The 14,323-nt window shown below is 39.9% G+C and overlaps 2 protein-coding genes across 3 annotated transcripts in view; one reads left to right on the top strand and one right to left on the bottom strand.

Moving 5' to 3' along the window:
* CCDC148 (coiled-coil domain containing 148) overlaps positions 1–13,690 on the top strand; it is a 249,751-nt gene extending 236,061 nt beyond the window's left edge. Inside the window, exon 16 of one of the 2 annotated variants that reach the window (XM_054699743.1) lies at positions 13,384–13,690. In XM_054699743.1, coding sequence (XP_054555718.1) covers positions 13,384–13,422 — 39 coding nt within the window. In that variant the 3' untranslated portion in view covers positions 13,423–13,690. Of the gene's footprint in view, positions 1–2,696; positions 2,767–13,383 lie in introns of those variants that run through there. The other variant, XM_054699744.1, reaches the window with a different exon arrangement.
* The window catches only part of UPP2 (uridine phosphorylase 2), a 31,197-nt gene continuing 18,216 nt past the window's right edge, over positions 1,343–14,323 (bottom strand). Inside the window, exons 6-7 of the mRNA XM_037523369.2 lie at positions 13,443–13,589; positions 1,343–2,878 (exon numbers count right to left, since the gene is read on the bottom strand). Coding sequence (XP_037379266.1) covers positions 2,691–2,878; positions 13,443–13,589 — 335 coding nt within the window. The 3' untranslated portion in view covers positions 1,343–2,690. The remainder of the gene's footprint in view (positions 2,879–13,442; positions 13,590–14,323) is intronic.

Here is a 14,323-nt window from a genome sequence, read left to right as displayed (position 1 = left end):
GTTGCTCTGAAAGATTGAGCAAGTGATAAAATTTGGATAAAATTAACGTGAAAGGAAGTCAGCAATGCATTTGTTTATTTTGTGTGATTTTTTTGCATGTATGTAATTTGATACTATATATACATGTGTGTATTGTGTATGTATGTCCCAGTGCCCAAAATAGTTAATAAAAATGTATGTGTAGATACACATATTTATACACATATATTTATGTATATATATATATAATATAATCATAGTCAGCTCAGGCTGCCATGACTAAATAGATTAGGTGGCACAACAACCAAAATCTATTTTCTCATAGTTCTGGAGACTAGAAGTCCTGGATCAAGGTTCTAATCCCTCCTGTATCTGGTGAGAACTCTCTTATTGGTCTGCAAATGGCCACCTTTTCACTATGTCCTCATGACTTTTTCTTGGGGTGTGTCCACAGAGAAAGAGTAAGTGTCCTGGTACCATTTCTAATAGGAACACTAATCCTATTGGATCAGGACCCCATCCTTATAATTCCATTTAAACTTATCTATTTGCTTCTAAGTCTCATCTCCAAATACAGCCACATTGTGGTTTAGTGCTTCAACATAGGAATGGGAGTGGGATGGGGGGGTAGGAGGAGGAGACGCAAACATTAAGTTTATAACAATATATAGAAATATATAATATACGTAACTCTCTTTTACTATATGCGAGGCACTGTGCAAGTTGCTGGGGACATAAATGATATTTTTTTTCTCTTTTGATGAGAAATGTTTCAAATTTACTCTCAGCAAATTTCAAGGATATAATTCAGCACTACTAATTATAGTCACCATGCTGTACATTTGATCCTCAGAACTTATTCATATAGACTAAAAAATTGCATCCTTTGATGAATTTGACCAAAATCTCTCCATTCCCCCACCATACAGCCCCTGGCAACCAACATTCTACTCTGCTGTTATGAGTTTGCCTTTTTTAATTTAGATTCTGCATATAAATGATACAATGCAGAATTTGTCTTTGTCTGGCTTATTCTATTTAGCATAATGTTCTCTAGTATTATCCATTTTGTGAAAAATGGCATGATTTCCATCTTTTTATGGCTGAATAATATTCTTTTGTGTACATACATGTATATTGTTATGTTTTCTTTATCTGTCAACCAATGGACAGATTATTTGGTAGTTTCCACTTGGACTAAAAAAATATGAAACCAAGTAAAAACCCCATTAATGACTGCAATATTCTTCTACCTTACTTTTTGCTCTGGTCTTTTCATTTGGTGATTATTGGGTGTCTTAAAAATTGCAGTCCAAGCATATCTATTGCCAATAAGTTTCCAAAAAGATGGTATCTTTCAAGGAATTATTTATTGTCATTGATTAAAAAGATGCAAATAATTTCTATCATAGATGGAGTTAAACTTTAATTGAGCCACAGTCACATAAATATACGTACACAGCATGCCATACTTTACACGACTATAAACCATCTTCCAACTAACCTGGAAACTCCTATGTGTGTCAGCATTATTTATTTTAAATATTTATTTATGTATTATTTATGTATAGAAGAACTGGGGTGTAGGCCAGAGGTGCAAGGGAGAGGTGAGGTGAGAGGATTCACCAGAGACAGAGTGGGAAGCAGAACAGGTGGATCTACTGAAATACATGCTGAGGGGAGCAGCGGGTGAGACAGGAGAGGTCTGCTGCGCTATGTGGGCTTGGCCGCAGGGGCAATAGCTCTGAGATTTAACCCTCATGCCACCAGGGAGGCTCTGTGTGTCAGCTTTAGAAGAACTTTAGAAGAACACCAGAGAGTGTGGTGAAGCCTGTAAATAACCGGATACCTCTCAGAGGGGCAGACTGGATGGAGATGTGGGCAGATGTTGCTTCCTGTATGCTTCAAAGTCTCACAGGAGGATGACTTGAGAATTTGGACTCATGTCTAAATCCAATTGTCACTAATTCCTCAGTCTGTTATGTTAATATTGAAATTAGATTAAACAACCTCCTCAAAAGGCATTTCCTTAAAAAGAAAAACATTGCTTAAAGGTGATTTCAACATCTGTAATTTCTGAAGAATAATGAGGATCATTCTTTGCATTAGAGGTCTTCATTCAAAAATAAATATGTGAGCTAGAATTGTTATAGTCTGTAATAAAATCATAAATATAGGCAAACATAAGCCTCTAATCATATTTCTGGTGCACTGAAATCATTTACAGGGGAAAAAATGAAGTATGGTCACATTTCCCGATGGGTAACTTTTTCATATAGACCTACATCACACTAAGACTTTTTTCAATAAATATTTTGAATAAGAATGATCAATTTCTGTCACTCGTCCAACACCTAGAAGTGCCTGACAACGTTCTAACATGCATTTCTGGATTGGTTTCAGAAACAGAGTGACTGCTAGCCATATCTACAAGTGGCTGGTCTATTCTGATGTGAGCTTAATTAATGCTGCACATGAAACTCCAAATGTCACAATCCAGGAGTTTTACAATTTTAATTATTAGACTGACTTAGTTAACTTATTCTAAAATGAAATTTAAATTTCATTTAATGTATTAAATTCTTCTGCAATAAATTCATTTTTAAGGAGAACGGAGTTTTATAAAACCACTCTAATGTGCGCTGAGCATATGGATGAGAACTATATAAAAATGCCACAAGTAATATATAACCCCAGCATTACAACTTGAATTACAGACTTGCAGGGACAGATTGGCTTCCCGGTGATGATGATGTGTGGCCACCAAGTCTAAGCCGCCGTTTGATGAAGTTGGAGATTAGGAGCTGAGGCCGTTGCTGGTACTCCACCAGAATGTCATGGGGCAGGTTGATCTGGTCGCCTTCAAGTCTGTCCAGAAGCGTCACACAGACCACAGCAGCTAGAAGAGCAAGTAACACGATTCCTGAACAAATGGGTTTTTCTTTTGTAGAGAAATATTAGCCAAAGACCTCAACTTTCTTATCACATGAATTTTGTGCTGTTTTCCCTGAATTGTACTGGCAACCCCCAGAACCCTTTAGTTTTCTACATAATTCATATTTCTGTAGAATCCCACTAAACATTACATCTAAATAAATAAGTTCTTCTGGAGACATTTTTACCAGCCAACACACACACACACACACACACACACACACACCCCTCTCTAGCTTTTAACCGATTTCCAGTCCATAGAGAAAGCTCTTTTTGAGGAGCGCTAGCCATTATTCTTGAAATGACATTTTACTCCTTGGTGCAATGTTTGCCTTTACTTCCCGCAGCCCTTGCTGAAAAGTAAAGTAAATAGAGGTAAGAGCTGGAGAGCTGACCTCAGGCAACACAGTAAGGTGAGTGCTGACGCTGAGGAAACTTGAGGTGAAAAATACGATATAAAATGCTTAAATCTTAGAATCTGCTTCAACAAAGGAGTGAAATTTTAACCTTTTATTTCTACAGAATAGAAATAAAATCATAAACTAGATAAGAAGCTAGGGGTAAAGAACACAAGTCTTTTTCAAGGGAAAAAATAAAAAACAACAAACCTCATCTTTGAAAAATGCCAGGAAGACAGTGCCCAGTTTGTTCCATCAGGAAGAACCAGCAAGGTAACTAAAGTTCTCTACAAATTCTTCATTGTTGGTTTCACATGAAATCATGGATTTCAAGGAATGTGATTATCCACATTGAAATTGGTATCAATGATTTTTAACTGAACAAGTGTAATTTGCTGCATCTTCACCTGCATCATTTAAAGAAGGACCGATGTATATAGGATAAGATATGGCTCCATTACTAAACTTTTAGAGCATAGAGATAAAGTTGAGCATGACTGAAATATTTCTTTGATCTCTCACTATTCCAGACTTCTTTATAAGATCTCGATTTGGGGAGGAGAAAAGTACTGTAATTATCATAGCAGCTATCTTTTTTTTTCCTGGTTCAGCTCTTGCTATATGCTAGTGTTGATGGTATCACCTAATCCTTACAGCTGTACCATGAACTAGATATTATTTTTATCCCTTTTTGACAGATAATGAAATGAGAGCTTTGGGAGGTCAAACAAATGGCCCAGTGTGACACAGCTAGTAAAAGGCCACTCAATGCCCAGCTTCCTAAACTGCCAGGAGGAGTTCTCCACCTTCTGTTCCACCCCTGTCCTGAGCTGGCACGTGGTGAATCATTAGGCAGACCTGCCGTGACCTACGGTCCAACTGACCTTACTGTTCAGTGAAGTGAAAATATTCAACTTTAACTGAGTCAAATATTTCATCACCTAGGACCCTGTTTATTCAAAACGCACTCAGATGTAAAGCAACTTGGCTGAACAGGTAAACAAGCAAGTGGATGGACTAGAAACTTCCCCAGCTTTTCAAGTTAATGATCTGCAAGACTGTGAAGTTTGATATGGGCTGGCTGTAGCGAGGAAGAGTTGAAAATCCTTCTCTAATCCTTCACTTGGCAGAAGGATCAAAGGAAACTGGTGCTCTGTACTTTTCTCAGAGCAGGAGCTAACTTGACTAAATGTCTTTTCTGGAGATTTCAAGGGTAATGCCAAAGACGGAAAAGAACAGGTCATAGCAATCTCGGTGGTGTTTTCTGGACCCTGAAGGACCCATTAACATGTAGCATATAATAATCTTGTCACCTAAAATTACTATTTCCATGAGCAATTAAAAGGGACTAATTGGCCCAAACAATTTGTCAAAATTAAGCCTGACAGCCTTGCCACCATAATCCTCAGACTGGGTGGGGAGAATGGCTCATGTGGAGGGACCCTTAGTGACCTCGCTTCGCCAACGAGCTTGTCAGCTAACTGACATCAGGCTGCAATGTGATGGTAACACATTGGTGTGACTCTGGAGCTCGATGCACTCAGTGGATGGAGTTCCCAGTGACTCTCAACTCTCACACCATTTATGGCTGCTTTGAGAATGTGATGAAAGTGGTAATTAGAACCTCTTTTTACAAAAATACATGCATGTATACACAACATATTCATGTATAATCTCAGGGGCTTTGGGGCCCCTGAAGCCCACCCGAAGATCTGTGGGAATCAATACAACTCTGTGAACCCCCAACTTTATTCCCACCTCTCTGATTCAGAAAGGACTTGCAGGAAGATTTTCCCATGAACTGTAGGCAAAGACAGAAGTCAAACGGGCTGAACCTTGGAAGATGGCAAGGCAGCAACTGTCAGCTTTGGGGTTCCCACATTGGCCTTTATGACTATTCCATCTCTCCCTAACTCTTCATGACCCTCTCCACTCCTCAAGGGTCTTAAGTTTATTAAGCAGACCCCATTTTTACTCCCTGCACACCTGGTATAGAAAGCACAGGCATCTCAACAACCCAGAGCCTTTGTACCTCCTCTTTCTCTCCTGAGAAATCAATCTCAGGCTACTGGCTGCTTATTAAAAACCAAGTGGAGGAACTGTATATTCAAAGGGACTGATTAAAGCTAAGAGTCATGAGAACAACATGTTTTTCTAGATTGGTATTTCTTAAAATGTACCTACTGGCCACCTGCATCAGAGCCAGAGCTTGTGACCGCTGATTCTTAGACTTTATTCTGGACATAAAGAATTGGGGCTGAGGGGTGAGAGAAAGCAGTGAAGCTGCATTAAAAGAACCCTTCTTTGTTAAATTATTTGCACATTATTATTTGAGAGCTGCTGCTTTAAACTTTAAATTCTATTGTAAATAAAATTAAATTACAAAAAATGTATATAACTGAACCTGAATAGGTTGGGTTCCCAAAGAAATGCTGAATCAGACAAAACCAAGATGTAGCATTATCTATCATGAATTGTCCCATATCATTTTTGAGTACTATTGAAGACACTTTTATATTATATCCACTTATATCCATTGTAATACAACTAATAATTTCATTGAAATTTAACATTTGGATAAAGTTGAGTATTTGGATAGTTTAAAGGGTAAACTTCAAATGCTTTATTTTATTGGGTAATGAAAGTTGAGTAATTTAAAGTGCCTCCATTTTCAACTTGGCTTCCAGGAAACTCAGAACTAAATCTATGTATGTAGATTTAGTATTGCACTCCCAAATCTATCAATAGCTAAGGATGAGGCTTTTTACACCCTGTGGAACAGTGGAGGAAGTGGGGGTGAGGAGACTTGAGGTCGAGACCCTCTGTTGGTCTAGCTGTGTTTCCTTAGGCCTATCACTTCTACTCCAGATCTCATTTCATTCTCTGAGAGAGGAGCAGGCTGGACCTCAGTAATCCCCCCCTGCTCCACACCCTCAGCTTTGTGCCTCTCCTCATTTTTTTGATATGAGAACCATGTTATCACCTCCAGTAAGTTCAGCTGCAGCCTTGTGGACTTAAACTTCTGCAGGATACTGTTTCCCAAGCAGAGATGAGTCCCCTTACCAGAAGGAGCAGAAGATGGAGCCTGATGTGCTGTGGTGGGGGATCCACTAAGGGGAATGGAGGAAGCCTCACTGGGGTCACAGCAGGGAGCTGGGGGTGGTGGTTTAGAGGTGATGCCAACCACTCAGAGGGTCAAGTCAGTGGTTCCACAAAGTTCTCTAAGGTATGAGAGTGCTGATTTGGGGGAGGGAGGAGTGCAAGAAAGTGTAGGACAGTAGAGTTAACATGAATCAAATAAAACACTAGAGGGCCTCCCCGGTGGCGCAGCGGTTGAGCGCTGGGTTGCGAAGCTGCCCGCAGCCTCCACAGCGCCGGTTCGATCCCCGAGTGCTCCCCGGCCACCGGAGGAGGGTCCCACATGGCGTGCAGACCTCTCCTGCCGCCCCCTGCTCCCCTCAGCAGTGTACTTCGGTCCTTCTGTCTGCTCTGCTCCCCGCTCTGGCTCTGGTGAAGCCTCTCACTCTCCCTCGCTTCTGACTGTACCCAGTGCTTGTATAAATAAATAAATATATCTTTAAAAAAAAAAACATAGACACTGACTTTGATTCAATATATGTAAAAGCTGGCAAAGCAAGAAGAAACATCTTTTCAATCTTGTCTTTGAAAAAATAATGAATGAATTATTTACCATTTCTGCCTGATTTCCTAAATATTCTGACTGATTTTCTTGGTGAAACAATGGCTGTGCCTACTACTGAATAAGCACCAACTTGATGCTTGATTTGAATCCAACACTAAGTGTTTTGGTTTATGCTTAGCCCTGAGGGTTTGCTTGTTGAGGTAACACAACTATCTGCTCAAAGCTTTTAAAATAGAAAAATGTTCATGGGTGGGGGGGTGCTGTTCTTGAACTTTGAACCTTATATGTACATGGAAAGAAGCAGCAGAGCATGGAGTCCCAAGTAAGACAGAGTTGTGTTCAAATTCCAGCTAAGATGCTTATTAACTGTGAGAACTTGGGTAAATTATTTAACCTCACAGAGTCACAGTTTCTTTTTCTCTTGGGAGAGTGGAGAGCTGTAATTGGTTGCCTTGCACTCTTGTGTAATAAATTTTCCCAAAACCCTGATTTTTCTCCATTTTAGAGTTAAGAAATACTTCAGCTCCAGACTGAATAAAATCTTTAATCCTCATTGTAATATCTTCTTTACTTTATCAGCGATCACCATGCAGTTCCCAGAGCTCAATATCCTTCATTGCTGAGGCCAGCAGAAGAATATAAAAATGAAATTAAAGTCAAGATTGTGCTCACTTTCATTGAACTGTAATAAAGTAATATTATGAAGACTGAATATATCCCCAAAGCTACCAGTATCTGTCAAAAGAAATAACACTGAATTCTTCCTTTACTCCAAAGAAAAGCCACAGTGAGTGCTGCAAACAACTAAAGACATAGAAGAGGATTTAACCAGAACCTAATCTTAGATAAATATTAGGTTTCATATATTGCCATGCAAGCAAGTATGTGTCAAAAGACAGCACCGTCTTATAAAAAGGGATACCAATTGAACATAGTTATCACAAGCTCACAGTGCAAAAGGATTGTCATCTTTAATCTAGTGTTAGGGGTTTAATTAAAGTAGATTTTTGCTTTAAGAGAGGGACAGATTTATGCATATTATAAAATCATGATGAGTATATTTTTTCAGCATTGTACAGTGGGTTTGTATTATTCTGAAAATGCAGCTTTTTTTATGTAGAATAATTTCTTGAATGACACTACTTCCCTTCACCAGGATCTGTGTTAAAACAACATTGTGTTCCCACGACTCTTCTGGGCTCACCAGATTAGTATAACAACAGTGAGTTATGTGTGTCTATGGCACCATTTAAAGCAGTTTGTCCACATATCAAAAACCAAGAGATTCAGGGGATACAGATATAGCAGAAGTATTTGTATGAGCCATACTGCAAAGGGAAGCTGAACTCAAGGCTCTGCCTCTTTCATTTGGAGTTAGGAGGCCCATGATGTCCTATGGACAATTCTACGCTACTAATATGGTTGAAGAATGAGGAACAAGTTGAGTTTCTGTAGTTATTTTCCATGGTAAGTGAGAGTCCAGTAGTCATTCTTTTCATACTTCCATTCACTCATTCATCCTTCATTTGTTCATTTGCACATTTGCTGTTCAATCATTTAACAAATATTTATTGAATGCTATGTGGCAGACAGTATTCTGCATGCTTGGGATATAGCAAGAAAGTAACACCTTTTCTTGTTGGAGAGAGTACTGCATACATACTTCAGACATTATTTTATATATATTAGTGCATGAAGGTAATATGTAAATAAACCATAAATAGTCTATAGTGGTAAATATGATGCAGAGATGAAAGAGAGAAGAGGATGTGAGTTTAGTTTAGGTAGTCATGTGAGATTTCTCTGGTGACATGAGATGTGATATTAATTACAAAGGTAAGAACTCCCCGTGCCAGGCAGATGCAGAAATACCTGTTTCTGCACCAATCCACACTCAGTGAGTGATTCCACTGAGTTAGTACAATGGATTTCCACACCACCTTTGTTTAAGTAAAACATTGTTATTTATAAGCTGAGATCAGTAACCTTCATTGCCTTCGTATGAATTCAGATTAGTTGTCTAGTCATCTGGTAGCATGAGAGGGGCAGGAAAGGCCAGTAGAGAAGGCTACCTGGAGGGAGAGAGTGGGGGTGAGCCATTGCTAACAGCAGGATGGCAGGCCTGGGAGCCCAAATGCAGCTTGGGTTGCCTGGGGAAACCTATTTTCCTGTGTTATTTACTGTGTGGCTGTCCTCCCTAACTTCTCTATGTTTCAACAGCAGTTTGAAAAGACCTTCTGCTCTCCCCCAAAGCAAGCTTTTCTACCTTGCACAGAGTGGGTTGAAAATGAGTTAATACTAAAAGGTGGCAGCTTCAGAATCATGGAGGAAGAAGGCCATCAAGTGGGGATAAAATATGAGAACATGATAGTGTCACAGGCATGGGTTTTGTCTGTGTCCTCAGTGGTTGACCTTCCAGGGGACATTGTACTAGGATGTCACCCTTTAAGACAGTGATAGATGAAGGCAATCATGTCACCACAAAGAAATTCAGACAGAAATATTACCAAGAACTATAAAATTAGACTTATAGATGCAACCTTTAGTGTGAATGTTAGCAGCCCAGACAGCATCTGCTCAATGAAAAGGCTGCAGCAGTGGCCCAGAAGAAAGCTACTGGTAGGCTGAAATCAGTGTCCAGTGGCTTCACAGCCACAGGAAAAGGGGAATTACACATGAAACAGAAATATAGCGAGCTAGAGAGGAAAGAGTCCAGGAGGGCACCACCAGGTGACAGAGAGAGCAAGGTCACAAGGATTTGCAGCAAAGACAGAAAATTCCTCACAACAGAACAAATTCTCTAGCATTTTGTCGACATCCTTAAAGAGAGAAATACTTTGTTCCAGGGCTCACAAGATTAGAACTCTCCCTGGCTGCCAATCAGTGACTCCCATGAAAGAATTGAAGTTCATTATCAAACTTATTTAAGGGCAGCATGTTGTGTAAGTAGGAATTTTGGGTTTAACTGGTTACTAAACTCTTTCACTTGCATACTGAGTGGAGGGCCAACTGACTGACCACTTGTTTCTAGAACATAGAAATGTGAGGAGACATTTCCTGGAGCAGAAATATCTGAATGCAGACTGTATGCTCTGTGGACTGCTACTCGGGCAAGGTCGAACAAACAAATGATCTGGGGCTCCCACTCTCACTGACTTGTGGGGGGAAAAGCAGATGCTATATCAAGAGGATTGGTGTGTATACATATTACCCACATACTATGAGGATTTGTGCGCATATGTATGCTGAGAGATGGGAGTAATTAAGGATAATGGGCCTACAATTAATCTCTTCTTGGGAATTATAATTTTCTTCTAAAATGTATTTTTAGAAATGTTGCCACTTACATTATGTTTGTGGTTTTTCATATTAAAGTTGATGGACCATAAGGACAAATGAAATGAAGGCTCGACATGCTGTATTTCTTTACTTCTTTGCAGGTTTCTTCCTGCAAAGGATGCTGCACTCTCCAGCTGTCCTGGCCACTCCTCCTTTGTCTCCTAGCTGTATCTCCCTCAGTGTCCCTAACTTGCAGTGTCTAACTAAGGATCTGTTCTCATGTGTTTCTACACTCATTCTCATTATCATCTATATGTTACCTGTTGCATAGTTTTAAATGTCATCTATAATCTGTTAAATTACAAATTTACTTCTGCAGCCCAAACTTCTTGCCTCATAAGTAAATTACAAATTTACTTCTGCAGTCCAATATCAATTCATTGATCCATCTGCTCACTACTCCCTTTGAAATCTACTATCTTCAAATCCTCACCCAGTTTTCTCTGTTCCAATTATGGCAACTTCATCCCTCCAGTTCTTCAGGCCAAAATCCTGGGAGTCATCCTTAACTCTTATCTTTCTCTCAACATCACATCAAATCAAATTTGCCAACAAATCTTGTTGGATTTGCCTACAAGATGTATCTAGAATCAGACTACTTACTGCCTCCACTATTACCAGGTTCATTATCTCTCACCGGTACCGCATTAACCATCTTACCTTTCTCCTTCTTCTGCCCTTGACCCTAGTAGTTTCTTTCCAGCTCAATAGCTAGTGTAAACCTGTCAAAACACAAGTCAGATGCAGCAACTTCTCTAAAGCCCTCCCATTTCACTCAGAGTGCAAAGCACAGTCCCCAAATTGACCACATCCTCTACACCCTCCCATCTGCCCACTGCTCTCTCTCCTCCAGCCACACTTGACTCCACAGTCCTTAACGTGCCCTGTATGCACCTGCCCTGTGGCTTAGACTTGTATTTCCTAGGCTGCTCTTCCTCAGATGTGCATGTGGGGTTTTCAGGAGTGGCACCTTCGTGCACCCTTCCCTGACCACACTATTTAAAATGAGGGTTATCCGCCTTACCACAGTCATTCCCCTTCCTGTTCCCTGCCTTCTTTTTCTCCATAGCACTCCTCAGCACCTCACACACCACTGTATTACTCCTTCCTCTTTATTGCCGTCATTAGTCTTCTTCACTAGACTCTGTAAAGACAGAGATTTTTGTCTGTGTTGTCTGTTGCTGTAGTCCCAGTGTCTGTGCACCCAGGCTGGGAGCTGATGAACAGGAGTGGGTCCTTCTTTCTTTAGGAAGATAATTATTGAGATAAATCTTATCAGCCAAAGATCTTATTAAAAGACCATGCTTTCTAGTACTATGCCATGTACCCAATAGGCATGCTATAAAACACATTTGAATGGATGACTTAGTTTCCGAAGGAAAAAAAGATAATTGCTTTTGTGAAAAGCAAAACTGTGACTTCTGGTGGTGGGGGGTGTTGGGGAGGAGCTCCAATATTTTCTTGACTGCTTCTTACCCCAAACATTATTTTAGATGATGCCTTAGATATGATACTTTTATAGCCAATGTAATAAAGAATATCACTTTGCAGCTTTACCTTTTTCTATCAGTAAAATTTATGATTCTTTATCCAGAGGATGACAATAGAAATAATTTAAAGTCACATAGAATAATTATACTGATTAGTGCTCATGCAAGTTATGTTTTACTTCAACAGATTTTGTGGGTGCTGATCAAAATTTGGTGGTTCTGTTGGAATAATTTCACCAAAAGTAAAATATATAACACCATTACTTGGTTTTTAAATACCATCTCCACCACAAGGCACCAAAGTTTCTTGTAGAAATGGTTGATTCCAGACCTGAGGCAAGGAACATACAAGTTGTGTCTGAATGCTAGAAAATTCTTAAGAGCCTTTGGGATTGTACTGAAAGGGCAAAAAAGTGCCCTAGAAAGGCTCTCCCTTACAAAATTTGGGATAATTTGAGTAACCAAAAAAAATGATACATAACTTATGAACGGATTGATTTGAACAAAATCCTTACACAACAAAATGGGAAAGAAAAAAAAAAGACAGAGAGAGGGAGATAGGAGGAGGAGGAAGAAATGTTCTTTTTAAAGAAGAATGCCAGCTAATAAATGTAGGAGGAATAATAGAATTAGAAAATCATTTTGCAGCCTCTGCTAAAATCATTGGGTAAAAATCAGTTGACTTACAGAATATTCAGGCAGTGACAAATTATACCCCAGAGATTGCTTGCAACCTACAAAGAGAAAACTTTTACTTTTTAAGGGTTAGAGCTAGCAGTTGCCACTTGAACCAAGTGATCCAACCCAAAATTCTAAAACTGGGATATCCTCACATTCCAGCTCCCTGATGTGGCACAATGGGAAGTTCACAATGTTAATATGGAGTGTTTTGTCATCCAGCTGAATCTTATCAAGCCACTAGATTTTACTCCACTTTACAGGAAAGGTGCAATAGAGATGAACAAGCAGAATATCAGGCTGAAACACAGACAAATCTAGAATGTGGGATACTGTACAAGATAACTTGACTTATCAAACAAGCCACTCTTATGAGAAAAAAAAAGAAAAGCAGGAGGACTATTCTAAATATGAAAGTACAGAGATAAGATAACCAAGTAAGACAGCACATGATGTTGATTCTCTATTGGAAAAGAAAAAATTCTTTAAAAAGATATCCTTAGGGAAATTTAAAATATGGAAGGGATGTTAAGTGAACATATGAAACTATTTTTAATGTTTTAAAGCATTTTTTCAATTTGATTCTAATTTTGTGGTCATTAGAAAAATATCTTATTCTGAGGAGATGATGTTAGGGTCATTAAAAGTTAAGTCTCGATAAATTTAATTGTAATGGAAAATACTGCTACAACCAGGATGAAGGAAATGAACGTTCTGTCAAGTCCTGGCTATACAGCCCAGTAGCTGGTGACATTGGGCAGCTTACTTTTGATTCCTGAGACTCAGTGTCCTCATTTACATATGGAGATAATGTCCTGCCCACTCTTAACACATGAGATCATGCATATTTTATAAACAATTATCTGGTGTGTGGTCAGCCCAAAGTAAGATATAACTGGACTTCTTTTTTTTTCTCCCACAGAGTGAAAATAATTTCATGAAACAGGAGAATTGGACCTGAGGCTTTGATGAACAGCTTACCTTTTAGACCACAAAGTCTACACATAGCCGCAAACGCTGTAGATTCCATTTCGATATTCCTGACACCAGCTTTGTAGGCTCTCTTCAAGTAATCTAACTTTTTTTCTCTGGAAAAGGAGCACAGTGCTCCATCTAGTCGACCTTGGCCTGAAAGAAAATGGGGAACATTTAGCAAATTGATGTCTTACCACAGCGCCCCTGGCATCACGGAGTCCTCTTTGTCATCACAAGCTGGAGGGTCACTGAGAGTTCTGCCCTTTGAGAGAAATCTCAGGTTGCCCCCATGCCCAGGGGATGGCCAGGGGACAGGCGCTGGGGGAGAAGAGGAGGCTTCAAGCCTCGGTACATGCTCCCAGTTACCTGAGGACCAGGACAGTGCTTTGAACCCCTTAGCTCTCTCTGTGCCCCTCGGGAGGGTGTAAACATACACACAATGATTTGTCCATGTTCTCCCCTGTTTCAGGCCTCTCAGGCTGCATTCCATCCCTTTGGGATTGCTCTTTCTAAATTGTTCTCTAATACCTTTTCTCACTTAATTTCACCTGTATCAAACCAGTGGGGCCAGAGGAAGAGAAGAGCCAGATGCTGTCTACCCCTCCACCCTACGCGCATCAGGAACAGACTTCACACTCCACTCCCAGCAAGGCCTAGGGTAGCAGAAGGGCCAGTAGCTCTTCATTTCTCCATTATTTACACAATTGGTTTTTTTGGCTCCTTTCCTCTCTTTTTTCTCCCATCCCACTATCTAGCTTGCTGCTGCCACAGTGACTGCCCGCTTCTCTGTGTTTCCTTCCCAGGGTTGACTGCCAATGCCTCTAACAAACACGGTGTTACTTAAGCTGATTCAAAATAAGATGCCCCAGAAGTCAAGCAGATAAAGT

This window comes from Talpa occidentalis, unplaced genomic scaffold (genome assembly GCF_014898055.3).
Source record: "Talpa occidentalis isolate TD23 unplaced genomic scaffold, MPIMG_talOcc4v2.1 talOcc4.3, whole genome shotgun sequence".
Classification (NCBI taxonomy): Eukaryota; Metazoa; Chordata; class Mammalia; order Eulipotyphla; family Talpidae; genus Talpa; species Talpa occidentalis.
The sequence above is the reverse complement of the archived record's forward strand: the minus strand, read 5'-3'. Positions and strand labels throughout refer to the sequence as shown.